Here is a 13,391-nt window from a genome sequence, read left to right as displayed (position 1 = left end):
TCTTTATGGATGTCCCACAGTGGCAAAATCCACAGTTTAGCTGAGTTGCATAAAAAAGTACCTGTTATCTGCCTCGCAACTTCACCTGGTACAGTGCGAGGAGCAGAGAATAACAATTTCTTTTAGTGGCTTACCCTGTGTTGTTATATAGGCTATCATTTCTTTTTGGTGGCTGAAGCTCTCTCTGTAGCATCCTATGGGTCTGTACCCACTGTGGCCAGATGTAATTCAGCCCAGTGAGGGTCCTGCTGGATAGAGGTGGGTTGGAAGTAAACGCTGAATCCTGCTGAGCAGTTGCAGGTGGGTTAATTGGAAGTGGCAGCACTGTGAGCTCATCCCAGACCTCTGGGATGTCTCCAGCTCATCCTGAGCACACACTTGTGCTGGCAGTGCCTGCACACCAGGTGCCAGATCTGGACCCACTTGTTTCACACGAGCTGGGGACCATCTATGGCATCCCTTCAGGTAAAAGGCATAATGACTGGTGCTAATGCTGTTACCAGTCCCCTAAAACCCCCACGGTTTAGCCACGCACCCAATAGGGGCCACTGGAAGAGGGGTGGCCGTGTATGCTAAGGTTGCTCTGCCCTGGGGTCCTGCAGAGGTGGTGTCAGGGTGGGAGCTGTCACATGTGTTTTTGGAGGTTTGAGGATTTCTGACCCTTGGGGAGCAGGTCCTGTGGGCAGAATAGGTCCCGTTCCTGTCTGGAGGCGTTGGGTTCCCCCTCCCCTCCCCACGCATCCCGCTGCACCGGAGCTGCCCTCCGAAATGTCAGGGAGAGGAAGCAATCCTCGGCTTGTTAGTTTCTACAAGGAAATAAAACACACAGATGGCTCGAGCATCCTCTATCTCAAAGGCAGGAAAAGGATTCTCCGGGCAGGAGCAGGCAGCCAACAAACCCGGAGCGATCCAGGGAACGAAGGACCAAACAAAGCAGCGTCTGGCCAGCCCCTGGCCAGCAGCAGAAAGGGTGGGCCGGCGGCTGCGAGGGGAAACGGGCTCTCTGATGTGCGGGAGCATCCCTGGCCGAGCCAGAGCAGCAAACAGCCGCTCCCCCGGGGCGCGGGGAGGCTGCTGACAGCAGAGATCCTGGAGGAGGTCTGCAGGGTGGCCCCGGCTGACCCGCTGCCCCAGGCCGGACATGTGGTACCTGACAGAGGCTAACTTTGGCTCAGGACGCAGCCTCTCGGGGAGGATGGAGTAGGGAGCGAGCACCGGGGGGAGGGAGAGGAAAGGCGGCAGGAGACAGAAACGCAAACATGGCCTGAGAGCAAGGGGGCAGGGGGAGGGGAGGAGGAAAAAGCAGGGTAAACCTGGCAGGATGGAGCAGGAAACCGGGCCGGAGCGAGCAGGGAGATGGTGAGATAGTGCTTCCTGCGGGGGGGAGAGGGAGAAAGGCAGACAGATAAACACCCCCAGACGGGAGCTCGGTGGCGGCCTTTGGGATGCTGCAGGGATGTGGTGGCAGGTCCCCGGGGTGTGGGTGGCTGTGCCAGTGCAGTCCCTACAGCAGCACTTTGGGTGTAGGCACACCGTGCTGCCTTGAGCAGCTGGGCTGTGAGATATCCTGGTTTAAATCCCCACCTGGAGGCAGCCAGGGATGGACACCAGGTAACTTGGCTCCTGAGGATGTGCCCAGCTCTATCAAAAGGGGCTCTGGAGATGAGCTCCTCTGTTTCTGTCCCCTGATGTGGTCACCAGCTTGCAAGTCCAACAGCTAAAGGAGCCCGGAGGGTTCACGCCTCATTCCCGCTCAGCACGGGGGTTATGAGAATTTTGTGCCTTGCCAGAAAAAAAACAGTTAAGTCTGTAAGTACTGAGAGGCAAAAGAGCCCCTGGGATGCGTGCACTGAGGCCAGAGCAGCCTTTAGTGGCTGTTATGATTTTGTGTTGGACAGCAGGACTCAAACACCCATTACGTTTTGTGAGTATTGATTGGATTCCTGTAATTATTAATCCCTTACATCCCCTGAAGGAGGACAGGCAGCCCTTTTTGGAGCAGAGAAGCACCTAATGCTTTGCAAGTATCCACAAAAGTGTGAGGGCACAGCTCTACTACGCTTGCATGTGATGGCATTTCAGGGATTTGAGGTCTGTGGATGGAAATCTCCCTGGCCGGGGGAGCGTTGTCTCACCCAGCATCACCTTGCTGGGAGAGAGGCCTCAGAACTGAAGGAGCTCTTGGTGCACAGGGTCAATAGTGTGCCAGGGACAGCAATGCTGATCCTAGCACAACACGGGGTGCAGAGGGGGTGATCCTGCATATGGAAGAGCACGGCCTCTGTGTCTAAGCCCTTCTGGGACAGGTCTGAAGCTCTAGTCAACCATGGGTTGCAGAAAAAGGAGCACTAATGAAGTTCATGAAAGACAGACCTGCTTCCTTTGCCCTTTCTGCAAATGCCTGGGGGGGTGTCTGCCTTTCTCTTGTTATCCTTTTAAATGTATTCATTGCTCACGCCTCTGCAGGCAACGTGGAAACCTTTAGCACAACACCTCCATCCTTCCCCTGGCCCCATGGTGAGCATGGGTGGCTGTTGCCCTTTCTCGCAGAGCCAGCTCCATTTCGGTGTCCTTTCCTACCATGCGTCACCCTGGCCACTGGCAGGCTGGAGAGAAAACACCTCGTGTTTCATCCCCACGGCAGCTGGAGCATGCCATTCATTTCTCATCCCCGTGCGATATCTCACCTCTCTGCAAAACAAGCCTTCCTCCGTGCTGGTGAGCAATGGGAGGAGGAAGAGGAGGAGATGACAACTGTGCGTCCAAATTCCCCCCACTGCTCTGCCTGTGTGCATGATGTCTGTGCTTTGCCTGCAGCTGGATGCCTGCCCCGTGTGTGAGCAGGAGCTGCTCCACGTGGGAGCTTCACTCCCTGTTTCCCGTCTGCCTGCGAGGTACAAGTATTTTATCGTTGGCTTGCCAGGAGCAGGTCTTTGCTCACGTAGGAACTACGGTGTGTGATGGCATGTCGAAGTGTGTGCCTTGGGCTGCTTGTGAAGGAAAAGTCTCCTCACTGGGTCTGCAGCCTGCAGGAGCAACTTGGAGCAGTCAAGGGTTCAGGCTGAGGGTGAGATCCAAGAGGAATGGGAGATGCCATGCAAAAGGAGCCACGATGGGGTATCCTGTAACACCAGGCCTTGAAAAATCCCAGGGCTGCCAGGGACAGCTCAGAGCAGCTGCCTGAGCCCAGCAAGGCCAAAAGAGGCTTATCCGTGGTGCCTTGTGTTGCAGTCTCAGCATATGGGTAAATTCAGGGGGTCATCCTGGAGTTTTGGTCTGGGGATTTGATTAGCTAATGCAAATCTGCCTTTTTTAAATTATTGTTTTTATTTTTAATAGAAAACATTGAGATCTTGAGTTTCTGCCTTGGTTAGTAGGGGTGTTCACTGATTGGGAATTTCTGCCTGAATGGAGTCATCAAGAGCAGGTCCTGGGGCACTTTGCTCCATGCAGCTCTGGTCACAAAACCCCAAGGCATTAACTTTGTTGGCAGGAACACGGTGTGTTGGTTTAGCTGGGGACATGCGGTAGCCGCAGCCAGAGCGATCCAGCCCAGCACTGGGGAAGGAAGTCAGCGAGAAGGACAGAGTGTGAACAAAATCCCTCTCCGGAAAGGCGCCCCGTTAATCAGTCAGCAGGGCCGACTCAGCAGAGAGGGGAGGGAAGGGGAAGCAGAGAGGGGCTGAGGTGGTGCGTGGGGCTCAGAGGCAGGATCCAACACAGGGCTTCCTGCAAGCTGGAGCAGACGGAGAGCAGGAGCTGTGCCATGCCTGCACCTCCCCTCACCCTTCCATGGGTTTCCAAAGCCACCACTTGCTGCAGCAGGGTTGGCTGTGGTGCAGGCCTTGCTCCACGGTGATTTAGGCATCTGCAGCCATCGCAGGGGAAAACTCAGCATGTGCTCAGGGGTGGAAAGTGATGAGGGCAGGCACAAGGCTGGAGCAGCAGCCTGCAGGCCCCTAGGTCTTTGTGAGGCATCCTGGGGTGCGTAAAGCTTCCCAGGTGAATGTTGGCTTCCCAGCCAGGCAGGCAGAGCTCCAGGGCATGGGATGTGGCTGTGCACCATGTGGACAGCCCTCCTGCCATGCCGAGAGCTACCGAGGTCTTGGGGTGCAGAAAGAGGGGTGGAGGGGGCTGGAGAAAATGATGGAGCCAGTGGCGATAAGGAGAAGGTGCAGCCTGGCCCCTTTCAGAGCTGTGTGCTGAGAGATCAAGGCTAGGAAAACCGCTGGGAAACACGCTTCTCTGAAAATAGACAAGGTGTGAGTGGCTGTGGGATCCTGCTTCCTCTCCCCGCATCCCATGAATCCCCTTCTGTTTATTTTAATATCCTGCTGCCAACTTGCTTGGAAACCATCTTGAAAAAACAAAGCTTGCCGTGTCTGCCGCATGCCTTTTTAATTACATTAATGCTCTCCCCGCGCAAGGACGCACTTTGGTGTGCACAAGCAAGCCAGGTTTGCTCAGTGCTTTATCTAAAGCTTTGCTGGGGCTGGAGGTGGGGAAGGAGGGACTCAGAGGAGAGGGGACGCTCCATGCTCTGGAGACATCTCCTTCATGCCGTGGGATTTGCTGGAGACACAAACCATCTGTACGTCGCTTAGCAGAGATTTAATGGCCCAGATCAGTGCTGGGGGGAGAGAGGCACAGGGGAGAGCCATGGTGGGGCAGTCACTCCCACATGGAGGGAAGGGGCAGGAGGGGGATGGATACAGCTAGTAAGCACGAGGAGGGATGGAGACTGATTTTTGGGAAAGCTGATGGCTTTGAAGATGCTCTTGTAGTCTGCCGATGGCTCTGTGCATCCCTTGCCTTGGCTGGATGCTACATGTGGCTATGGGCACTGTCACAGCAAGGTGCCAGCCCCAGTGTGGGCTCAAAGCTGCCTGAGACCAGTGAAGGGGCAGGATGGCCACCAGGGCCAGCCTGGAGCTGGCCGCCAGCCGCAGGAGCGTCCCTAACCCTGCACCACGGCGCTTTCGGAGCAAGCCGCGGTTCCTTTTCCTGTTGTACTTGTGGAGGGCCACAGACAGGATGCATCTGCAGGAATCCCACAGCCTCAACCTGCACAGATCGTAGTTTTTCTCTCTTCCCCTCCACCCCCCGGTGCTGTTTGCAGCAGGTCACCGAGCGGCACGTGAAGGGAGGCAGGGGGTCGCTTCCGCGGCCATCCTGCCACCCCCAGCCCCAGCGGCAGTGCAGGCACTTGCACAGCATCAGCCAAGAGGCTCCTGACACCCCTGCCCATGGGTTTAGTGGTTCAGGTGGTGCCAGGCTTTGGGGATCAGCTTGCTGCTTGCTGCCCAGGGCACTAGACAGATGAATGAGCTTGTTGGCCCTGTTCAGGCCCACGGTGAGCCTGGGTCTTTCCCCTGCTTGCTGGGGCGATGGACTCACAGGCTGTAGCCATCTGGAGAGCTGTGTTTGCACGGGGATAAGCGTGTCCGGCATTAATAGGAAACGCAGCTTAGCGGTCAGATTTCTCCCCGCCTTTTTTAATAAACCTCGTTACATTTTTGAAGGGATTTTACCAAAAATGCGCTTGTTTATTTTCACAGCCACGGGGCGCATTTTTGTCTGTGACATCCCCAGCCCTTCCTCGGGGAAGGGGAGGTGGAGGCGCGAGGCAGGGTGTCCTCCGCGGGGGCTGCCAAGCGCTGCCGGCCCGGTGCGCTGGTTGAACACCAAGCCATGGCTGCTGCCGTGGCTGACTCGTCACTGAAACAGACGGTGTCTGTAGGACATGATGTGGGGACCCCATACAGGCAGAGGAGGGCCAGGGCAGCCGCTGGGCTGACGCCGACTCATGTGCACACAAGGGATGCCCCTGTGCCTGGCAGGAGATGGTGGCGGGGAGGGGGGGGAACATGGCCTGCTCCCCTCCGTTGCCATGGGGGCAGCCGCGGGGATGGCCGCTGCGGAGCCGCGTGAGGGCGGGAAGGAAATGGAGAACAATTGGGGAGAACAAGGCCGGCGGCCCCAGCCTGGCCGTGCGGGCGGTGCTGCTCGGCACGTCCCTCTGTGTCCCCCTCAGCGGCCTCTCCCGGCAGCCCTGGCTCCTCACGCTGCCCCTCAAAGGCCTGGTGCCAGAGGGGCTGGCGGCCATTTGGTGTCCCTAGGAGCTGGGGGCAGGTTTTGAGCCTTCCCCGCAGGTGTGGCTCTGCTTTTTCAAGGCCTGTGTCCTCAGGCCATGGTTTCGAGGTATCATGTGGTGTTCCAGCTGGTTGTGAAACCCCTGGAAACATCGCGTGCCTGAGATCTCTGCCAGGTTTCTTTGTAATTGATAAATGGGTTTAAATGGTATGAAGGAAGGAGACAGACATGAGCAGAGCACATGTGCAAAAACCTCACACTTTCATAGAAAATCAAGCTAGCAACAATTATTGCAATCTTTTCTTCATTAGCATTTAGCATCTACCTGAGTCGCACTTTCACATTTCACAACTCTTTTTTTCCCTCTCTATTTCTGGTTAGTTTGCTTGCTTGCTTTTGCAGTCACTCTTTCTTTTCTTTTAAATTATCTTGCGTCTCCAGAAGCTGGAGTTTTAAGATAAAGATCATGAAGTAATGACGGTCAGAAGCACCATGCTAATGAAAAACAACGGGTACGTCTCTGAGAGTAACCGGTACTTCAAGATATTTTGTCCATGAGGAGCTCACATAGGGTGCGTGTCTTGCATGCCGGAGATGCAAGCACACCAGAAGTGGGACTCTCCCAGACAAAAGCTGGGAGAAGTGTGTGATAATGTTTATCTGCACATTCTGTAAGCCTGGATAATTTCACTCCTGAAATTCCTGTGGTGCAAAGGAAAGGGCGCTGCTGTAATCCCCAAAGGTACAGTCCCCTCCAGGTGACTACAGGTGACTACTGCCAAAGAAGGGTCTGCTGTTTCCTGAGAACCTCTCTGTACAAATACAAGAGTTTTGTATTTGTGGTATCTGTGCAGGTGGATTTTTTTGTCCCTCCTGATTACAGCAAACTGCATATGTACAGAAAAATTGCCTGCAAGACTCTCTCTGGTTAGCAGATACGATCATTTCAGAGTGCTAGTCCAAGTGAGCTCAGCCTAAGTTACCTGGTAAGGAACAACCAACACTGGACTCCCTGATTTCTGGTCTTCCATTCTTTATCTGGCCCTCATCTGTGCTAGTCTATCTATCTGGACCCAGGAGCTGTCAGGCCCTGGCTCTCAAGATGTTGTTGAAGAGCTGCTTGCTAGAACTAGGAGGGCTGTAAATGAATCACTTATGTCCCAGTGAGCTAGCATTAAATTATCTTGTAGGAGCAGCCTCGTAGGAGATATTTCCTTCAAGAGGCTTTGCTCCTGTCTGGGCATGTGATGCCCAGCTAGCTGCTGCCCACAGTGGTGGGTCAAGACTAGCAGATGTTTGCATCATCCCTTTTCTCCTTTCTCTCCACAGATCTGGTGAGCAGCTATTCTATGACCCCCCCTGCTCTTAGCATCACCGAGGAGGAACACGTCATCAACGCCAAGGACACGCTGACCATCACCTGCAGGTAAGCTGCAAACATACACGGCTCTGCCTAGGCTGCTCGTACCTTGTAGGTGTTGGAGGACCAGGGAAGGAAAGCCCATCAGAGAGATTTTAGCTGCAGCATACCTGCAAATTAGCACGGCTGGCTAGAAGTCTGCCACATTAACCCAGTGTGAATTCATCTAATTAATTAATTGAAAAAGAAGCTGAAGGTGTCTCAAAGGAGATGGTGATAACCTCTGCTGTAGTCTTGCAGGCAGAAGGAAGGTAGAGAAGCACTTGCATGATCTGACAGCTTCCTTGGAAGTTTTTTAGGGAAACTGGCTTCCTAACTCTTTTGCTCTTTTCTGTGACATTGCTTGCTCTCACCTCATCAGGGACTGCTAGGGTTGGAGTTCTGGTTTCTAAATCTGGCAGGTCATCTGGGGGACATGGAGAAACATCCTTGGGAGAAGGCAAAGCTACACTTAGTGGTTGCTGTGAGAGGCTGCCAACTTTTCTGGGATTTAATGCTTTGCCTTGTACGCTCAGGGGTGAAGAGAAGCCCCAGCCAGGCCAGGTGAATATTTCTTTGAAAGGACCAGGAGAATCCCTGGTCACTTTGGAGACTGTGGGTCTGTGGTGTTGTGTCTAAACTGATTTGTCCCATGCTGAGCATTTGGCTGTGTGCATTCTCACTGCTACTTATCTTGGGGAAAAAAAAAAAAAAAAAAAAAAAAAAAAAAAAAGCTAGGGGGTCAGTTCTTCTGACAAAGCTGGAGTTTCCCTCCAGCAGCTGAAAGTAGATCTCTGCCTGGGATCTGAGTGCTAGGGCCCAATGGGGGTATAAATTCAGCAGGGCCTCAAATGGGTATTTCTCTGTGTTATATATAACCACAGAGCAATTACTACAAACGCTTGGCTTGTATTGTGTTCATGTCTTGTCACAAACATATTTAACTTTTCCTGGAACAGATGGCATTACTCTTACTTTGTGAATCCGTTCATAACCAGGGAATAGGGACAGAGGAAAGACTGTTATGTCCATACTGAACTGACTCCACCTAGTCTGGGAAGCTAAGCATTCATGGGCTTGTTCATATAGTGGCCTGAGGAGGGTGACCTCTCTGATTCCCACAGAGCAGGGTGCCTGTTCATGCTGCCTGGTAGCTGCCCTAGCATACAATGCCATGCCTGCTTCCCCCATGTGCCATAGCCCCAGAGAGATATTGGCAGTCCTCTCAAGTTGTACCTCACGTGTAATACTAGATATAGGGACACCCTGTGTGCAGCAGACCCAGCAAGGTGTGCCCAGGTCACCCAAGACACTTCTGGCCACCATCACCCAGTGCACATTCACCGTGTACAACGAAACACATCTGTGTTGTTAATGCAGCTTCAGGCAGGGAAGCCGAAGGATGACCTGTTGACATCCATAACAGGGACAGCCCTGTTGATTGCAGGTTGACCCAAGGCTAAAAGACATACTGAAGTTCAAGGTATTGTTAAAGTGTCTTCCGCAGTCAGGCATGAACGTACCTATTTAGCAACATGAATCGGAAAGCCTTTCTTTTCAGGTCACCCTCCTGGACTGGGAAGGATAAGATTGCCCTTTCCTTGTGCACTTGTTAGGTATCAATTAGTGTGAAGGAAAATCCCACAAAGTAGAAAAAAAAAATCCTTTTTTCCAGCACTGACTCTGCACGGCCTGCCCTTTCAGGGAACATCATACAAGCTGCAGAGGCTGTCCAAGTGGCAGCAAGCTCCCCATTTCCTGCTGAAGTGCCAAGGTTTCTCTTTCAGGCTCAATAGGCAGCATCCACAGAGTGTGCTGGCATGGACACAGCTGAGATAAACAAGGAACATTCCTGCCCTTGGCTCACAGATGCTGTGTGTGACTGAACTGGACATCTGAAGAGCAGCAGGGCCATCTGCAAACAGTACTAAAACACACACACCCTCTGTCCATGTGCTCCCTGGATGTCCCCTGCCTCTGCTATTCCAGATGTGTTCCTCTGGGGTTGTACAGTGTCCTTTACACCAGCCACAGGTGACAAGTCTCAGCACCTCCTGCATAGCTCAGAGGTTCCCCATCTCCCTGTGAGCCCTCAAGCCTGAATTTGTCTAATGTCTTGAGGAGAGGATTTTGCCTGTGGGACACAGTTACTTCATTTGAATGAAAGTAAATCTTTCCTGGTCCCTGGATCTCTAATTACACCCAGCTGCTACTCCAACCTCTCCTCTGGACCATGGCCCACCCTGGGAAAACCTGGCTTGTGTTAATGGGAGCTAAAGGGAAAAACACGCAGACCACCAAGAGAACAGGCAAAGGAGAGGGTGATGGGGCAGGGTAGGGCAGAAACAAGTACAAAATCATGTCCAGGATCCAGGGATTCTTTGCTGAGCATCACGTTGGAGGTGGCTTCAGTTTGACCTTGCTCTTCCCTTGAGAACAATGTCCTCTGGCTGCTCTTCGAGCTGCCCTGGAGCCAGGAGCACGGGCGCGCTCGAAGCAGTGCTGCAGCAGAAAGCTGAGCTCAAACCCCCACCGTGTGAGACTCCTCAGAGACCTCTCGAGCTTCACCCACTGAGCGTGAGAGTCCCGCAGCCGGCTGCGCTCTCAGGCTCCCCTGCAGCTCAGCCTGGATCTCACACACCCGCAGCTCTGCAGCCCCTCTCCTGACCCACAGCCCGCCTCGCCTCATCGGTGACAGGAGTCTGTGCCAGGCCATGGGATAAGTGATCCTTCTGGAGCTGGGCATGTTTAACAGAGGCCCAAAGACGCAGCATACCCACGAGGAGTCACTGGATGCTCTGCTTTTTCAAATGTCCCCGCATGCAGGCACATTCCCCCATCACCCAGTGCAACGCACTCTTGAAAAGTCTGTACAGAGCAGGGGACCTGTGTAGGAGCATTCCCAAAAATACAGATCATGCCAGGGCTGGCAGAGAGCCACGGTGATGTCTTGATTGAGGCATGTGGCACAGCAGGGTGAAGGAGTCGATGGACAGTGCGTCTTTTATTAGCTCCCATCCTGAGAAGGAAGGAAAGCATATTGTGAATCTCTGCATTCATGCCCTCGGCAGCCTGCGCTGGGGAGAAGCAGAGAGCCTGTGCCGTTCTGCCTCATGAATATTGGAGCAGAGCCCACAGGAGCTGGCTGCACAAAAGCAGAAACCTCTGGAGGAATTGTCTTGGTCCTGGCTGTGCCAGCCCGGCCCCAACCATCCCATCCTATCCCGCAGGTGCTGGGCACTTGGCTGGAGAGGGAGCATCACACAGCCCTGGTATTTAGAAAGGGGAGGGCAAGGGTGTCCTTTGCTGCCCGATGGCTTGTTGATAGAGCCGACTTGCAGATGCTTGTGGATGCACAAACCCTACTCTAGCAGAAAGGAAGTATTTGACCCTGGAGCCCTCTTGGCTCCTGCAGAGGAAATGAGCACTGCAGCGAGGCTCTAGGAGCCTGAGGACAAGACAATGCTTCACCATGGCTGCTCTGGGGCAGTGTGCAGGGACACATAGCACCTGCTGCTCTCTCCTACGTACGTGTGGCTGCTGTGAGCATCCTCTGTGGTGCTGAGGGGGGGATCTGTCTTATCCCAGCTAAGCCACAGCCAGCTTTGCCCATCATACCATACTCGGGAGCTTCAAAGAGGATTGAAGAAAAGTGGTGCCAATTGTAATGTCTCCTTTGAAGAGCATCTGTCCCGAAAAGATTTAGGAAAACAGCTGTAAAGAAGCCTACGGTGCAACTGTTTCCAGCTGGCATCAGCAGGCTCCGTCGCCCAGAGACATGTTATCACTGAGCTGAAAGAAAACAACTTGGAGGAAAAAAAAATCTTCAAAGGTGACAAATAGGAGGAAGGGAACAGTCCAAAACTAATGCCTGGACCTTTTCCCAAATGCAGAGGGTAGATTCAGAGAAAAATCCAGGTGAACCTGGCCTGTCCTCATTGCTGCCTTCTTCCAGTCCTCTTAACACAGCAGTGACACTAACTTGGACTCTAACATCTACGCATTGTGTCCCCACTGGAGCTGGTTGAGCAGCGCATGATGCAAGGAATGCCTCGGTTCAGAGCCGCCCGCAGGCTGGTTGTCAGGTCTGTTTGCACTGGCCCATCCGTGTTTATATAAATACGTGTCACTCAGCTACTGCTGGCCTTGATGGTTAATAAAAACAAGTGGATCTGATAATGCGTGAAAATCCCAGTGGGTAAACAAACAGAAAGCGGAAACGCTGGAGACTTGTACAATTACTCTGCTCCACGCAGAGTGCCAAAAATGCTTGAGCAAATGCAAAGGGCTTTGGGGCTCCTTTGCACAACTGGGACCTGGAGCTCTCATGCACTCTGCACCCAATGCAGTGGGGACATGGGCACAGGAGCAATGGGCATGCACAGAGGCTACTGGATGTTACTGGTTTGGAAATGAGATCTACTATTATTTTTCCGTGTGCACGCATAGGAGGGGAAAAACTCAAAATTCAACAATTCTGTTCTTATTGAAGCGTTTGTGAGACTAATCCCTTGGAAAAGCCTGCTGTGATTCATGGGCACAAACTGCCAGGGCTGTAGTTCTCGTCGTGTCTCAGGCACTGATGGCATTTTTAATGACTGCAGAAGTTTGAGCTGTGTTAGAGGGGCCGTCCCCAGGAGCATGTCAGTGCCTCCAGAGCCCTTGTAGCTGGTGGCACGGGGACACTGCAGCACACTACCTCCAAACTCATCTGTGGTAAGCCAGGCAGTGGGAGCTGGAAGAGCAAAATCTGCAGGAAGACCAATCAGCTGCTGAAGACGAACACAAAGGGGCACGTCTTTCCACCACGCTTGGACAGAAATCCTGTGCTGACTGCGTCTGAGCCATTGTGCCCTCCCATGGCACCTTATCTCGCTTCCTCCTCGCTGTCCCTTGCCATCAGGATCTGGCTATTGATGACAGTCACGGTCTGGCTGTGCTTAAAAGCATCTGCCCCAGACCTGCCCTGACAGTCCCCTGGCAGAGGAGCTGCCTGTGCCAACGTGCCCATTCCCAACTTGCATAAAAGATGAACCCAGTTTCCCCTAGTAGAGCAAACAGTGCGACAAAAAGCCATTTTTTACCCCACAGCTGTCTCTTGCGATGCCTTCTTGTTTTCCATTTCTTTTCTGCGCATTCTTAAGTGACTCTCAGCTACACTGGCAAACTTTCAAGCGTGCACTGGGCCATCTTCTGAAAGGGGCTCTGATTTCACAGGAGGAAACTTCCAGCACGGAATAAAAGCTTGTTTTGTTTGTAGTAAACAAGTGCAGTTGTAGCGAGCTGTGGTAGGGCGCCCGTGCGTACATGTGCATATACAAACCTCCTGCACTGGAGATCCTTGGCCGTGTATAAAGACACACAAGCACGCTCTGTCTGGAGGTTTCTTGCAATTCCTGGACTTTGCTGTTTGTCCTTGGGCCCCTCTGGGTGCGAGGCTGGGGAACGGGCTCTGCGGTCGTGCCCTGCAGCTGGGTGCCTGTCCTCGGGTCTGTGGAGGAAGGGAAGGGGCAGCAGCCCCAGCCAGCAGGGAGCAGGATGGGGTCGGGGGGCTGCAGAGAGCTGGGCAGGGCAGGGAACCCCCTCCCATGGCAGCAGGGAAGGAAACGCAGCCGGCAGCTGAACAGAAGGCAATCAGCTGAGCCTCCTTTTGTTTTCTCCTCACTCTCCTTTATCCCTGACTCCCCCTGCTTTTCTCTTCCTCGTTTTCTTTCCAGTCTGCTTTCCTTCCCTCATTCTGTTTCCCACTCCATTCATCACCCCGTGAGTCCCAGCCAGCAGCTGCACTGAGCCAAGGGAACTCATCACATCCGTGTGTTTTCTTAATAGCTCTGGACCCTTTTAATAATGAGAGGGAATAGAGAATAAATGGATCCTTTCCCTCAGGGCCCTGTATGGC

At 53.3% G+C, this 13,391-nt stretch overlaps 1 protein-coding gene across 2 annotated transcripts in view; it reads left to right on the top strand.

Moving 5' to 3' along the window:
- Window positions 1-13,391, top strand: part of FLT4 (fms related receptor tyrosine kinase 4) — a 56,257-nt gene that overhangs the window by 11,764 nt on the left and 31,102 nt on the right. For both annotated transcript variants that reach the window (XM_084535616.1, XM_084535615.1), the window contains exon 2: window positions 7,423-7,519. In XM_084535616.1, the coding sequence (XP_084391742.1) occupies window positions 7,423-7,519 (97 nt within the window). The remainder of the gene's footprint in view (window positions 1-7,422; window positions 7,520-13,391) is intronic.

The sequence above is a fragment of the Aythya ferina genome (genome assembly GCF_964211825.1).
Source record: "Aythya ferina genome assembly, chromosome: 14".
In the NCBI taxonomy this organism is placed as follows: domain Eukaryota; kingdom Metazoa; phylum Chordata; class Aves; order Anseriformes; family Anatidae; genus Aythya; species Aythya ferina.
The sequence above is the reverse complement of the archived record's forward strand: the minus strand, read 5'-3'. Positions and strand labels throughout refer to the sequence as shown.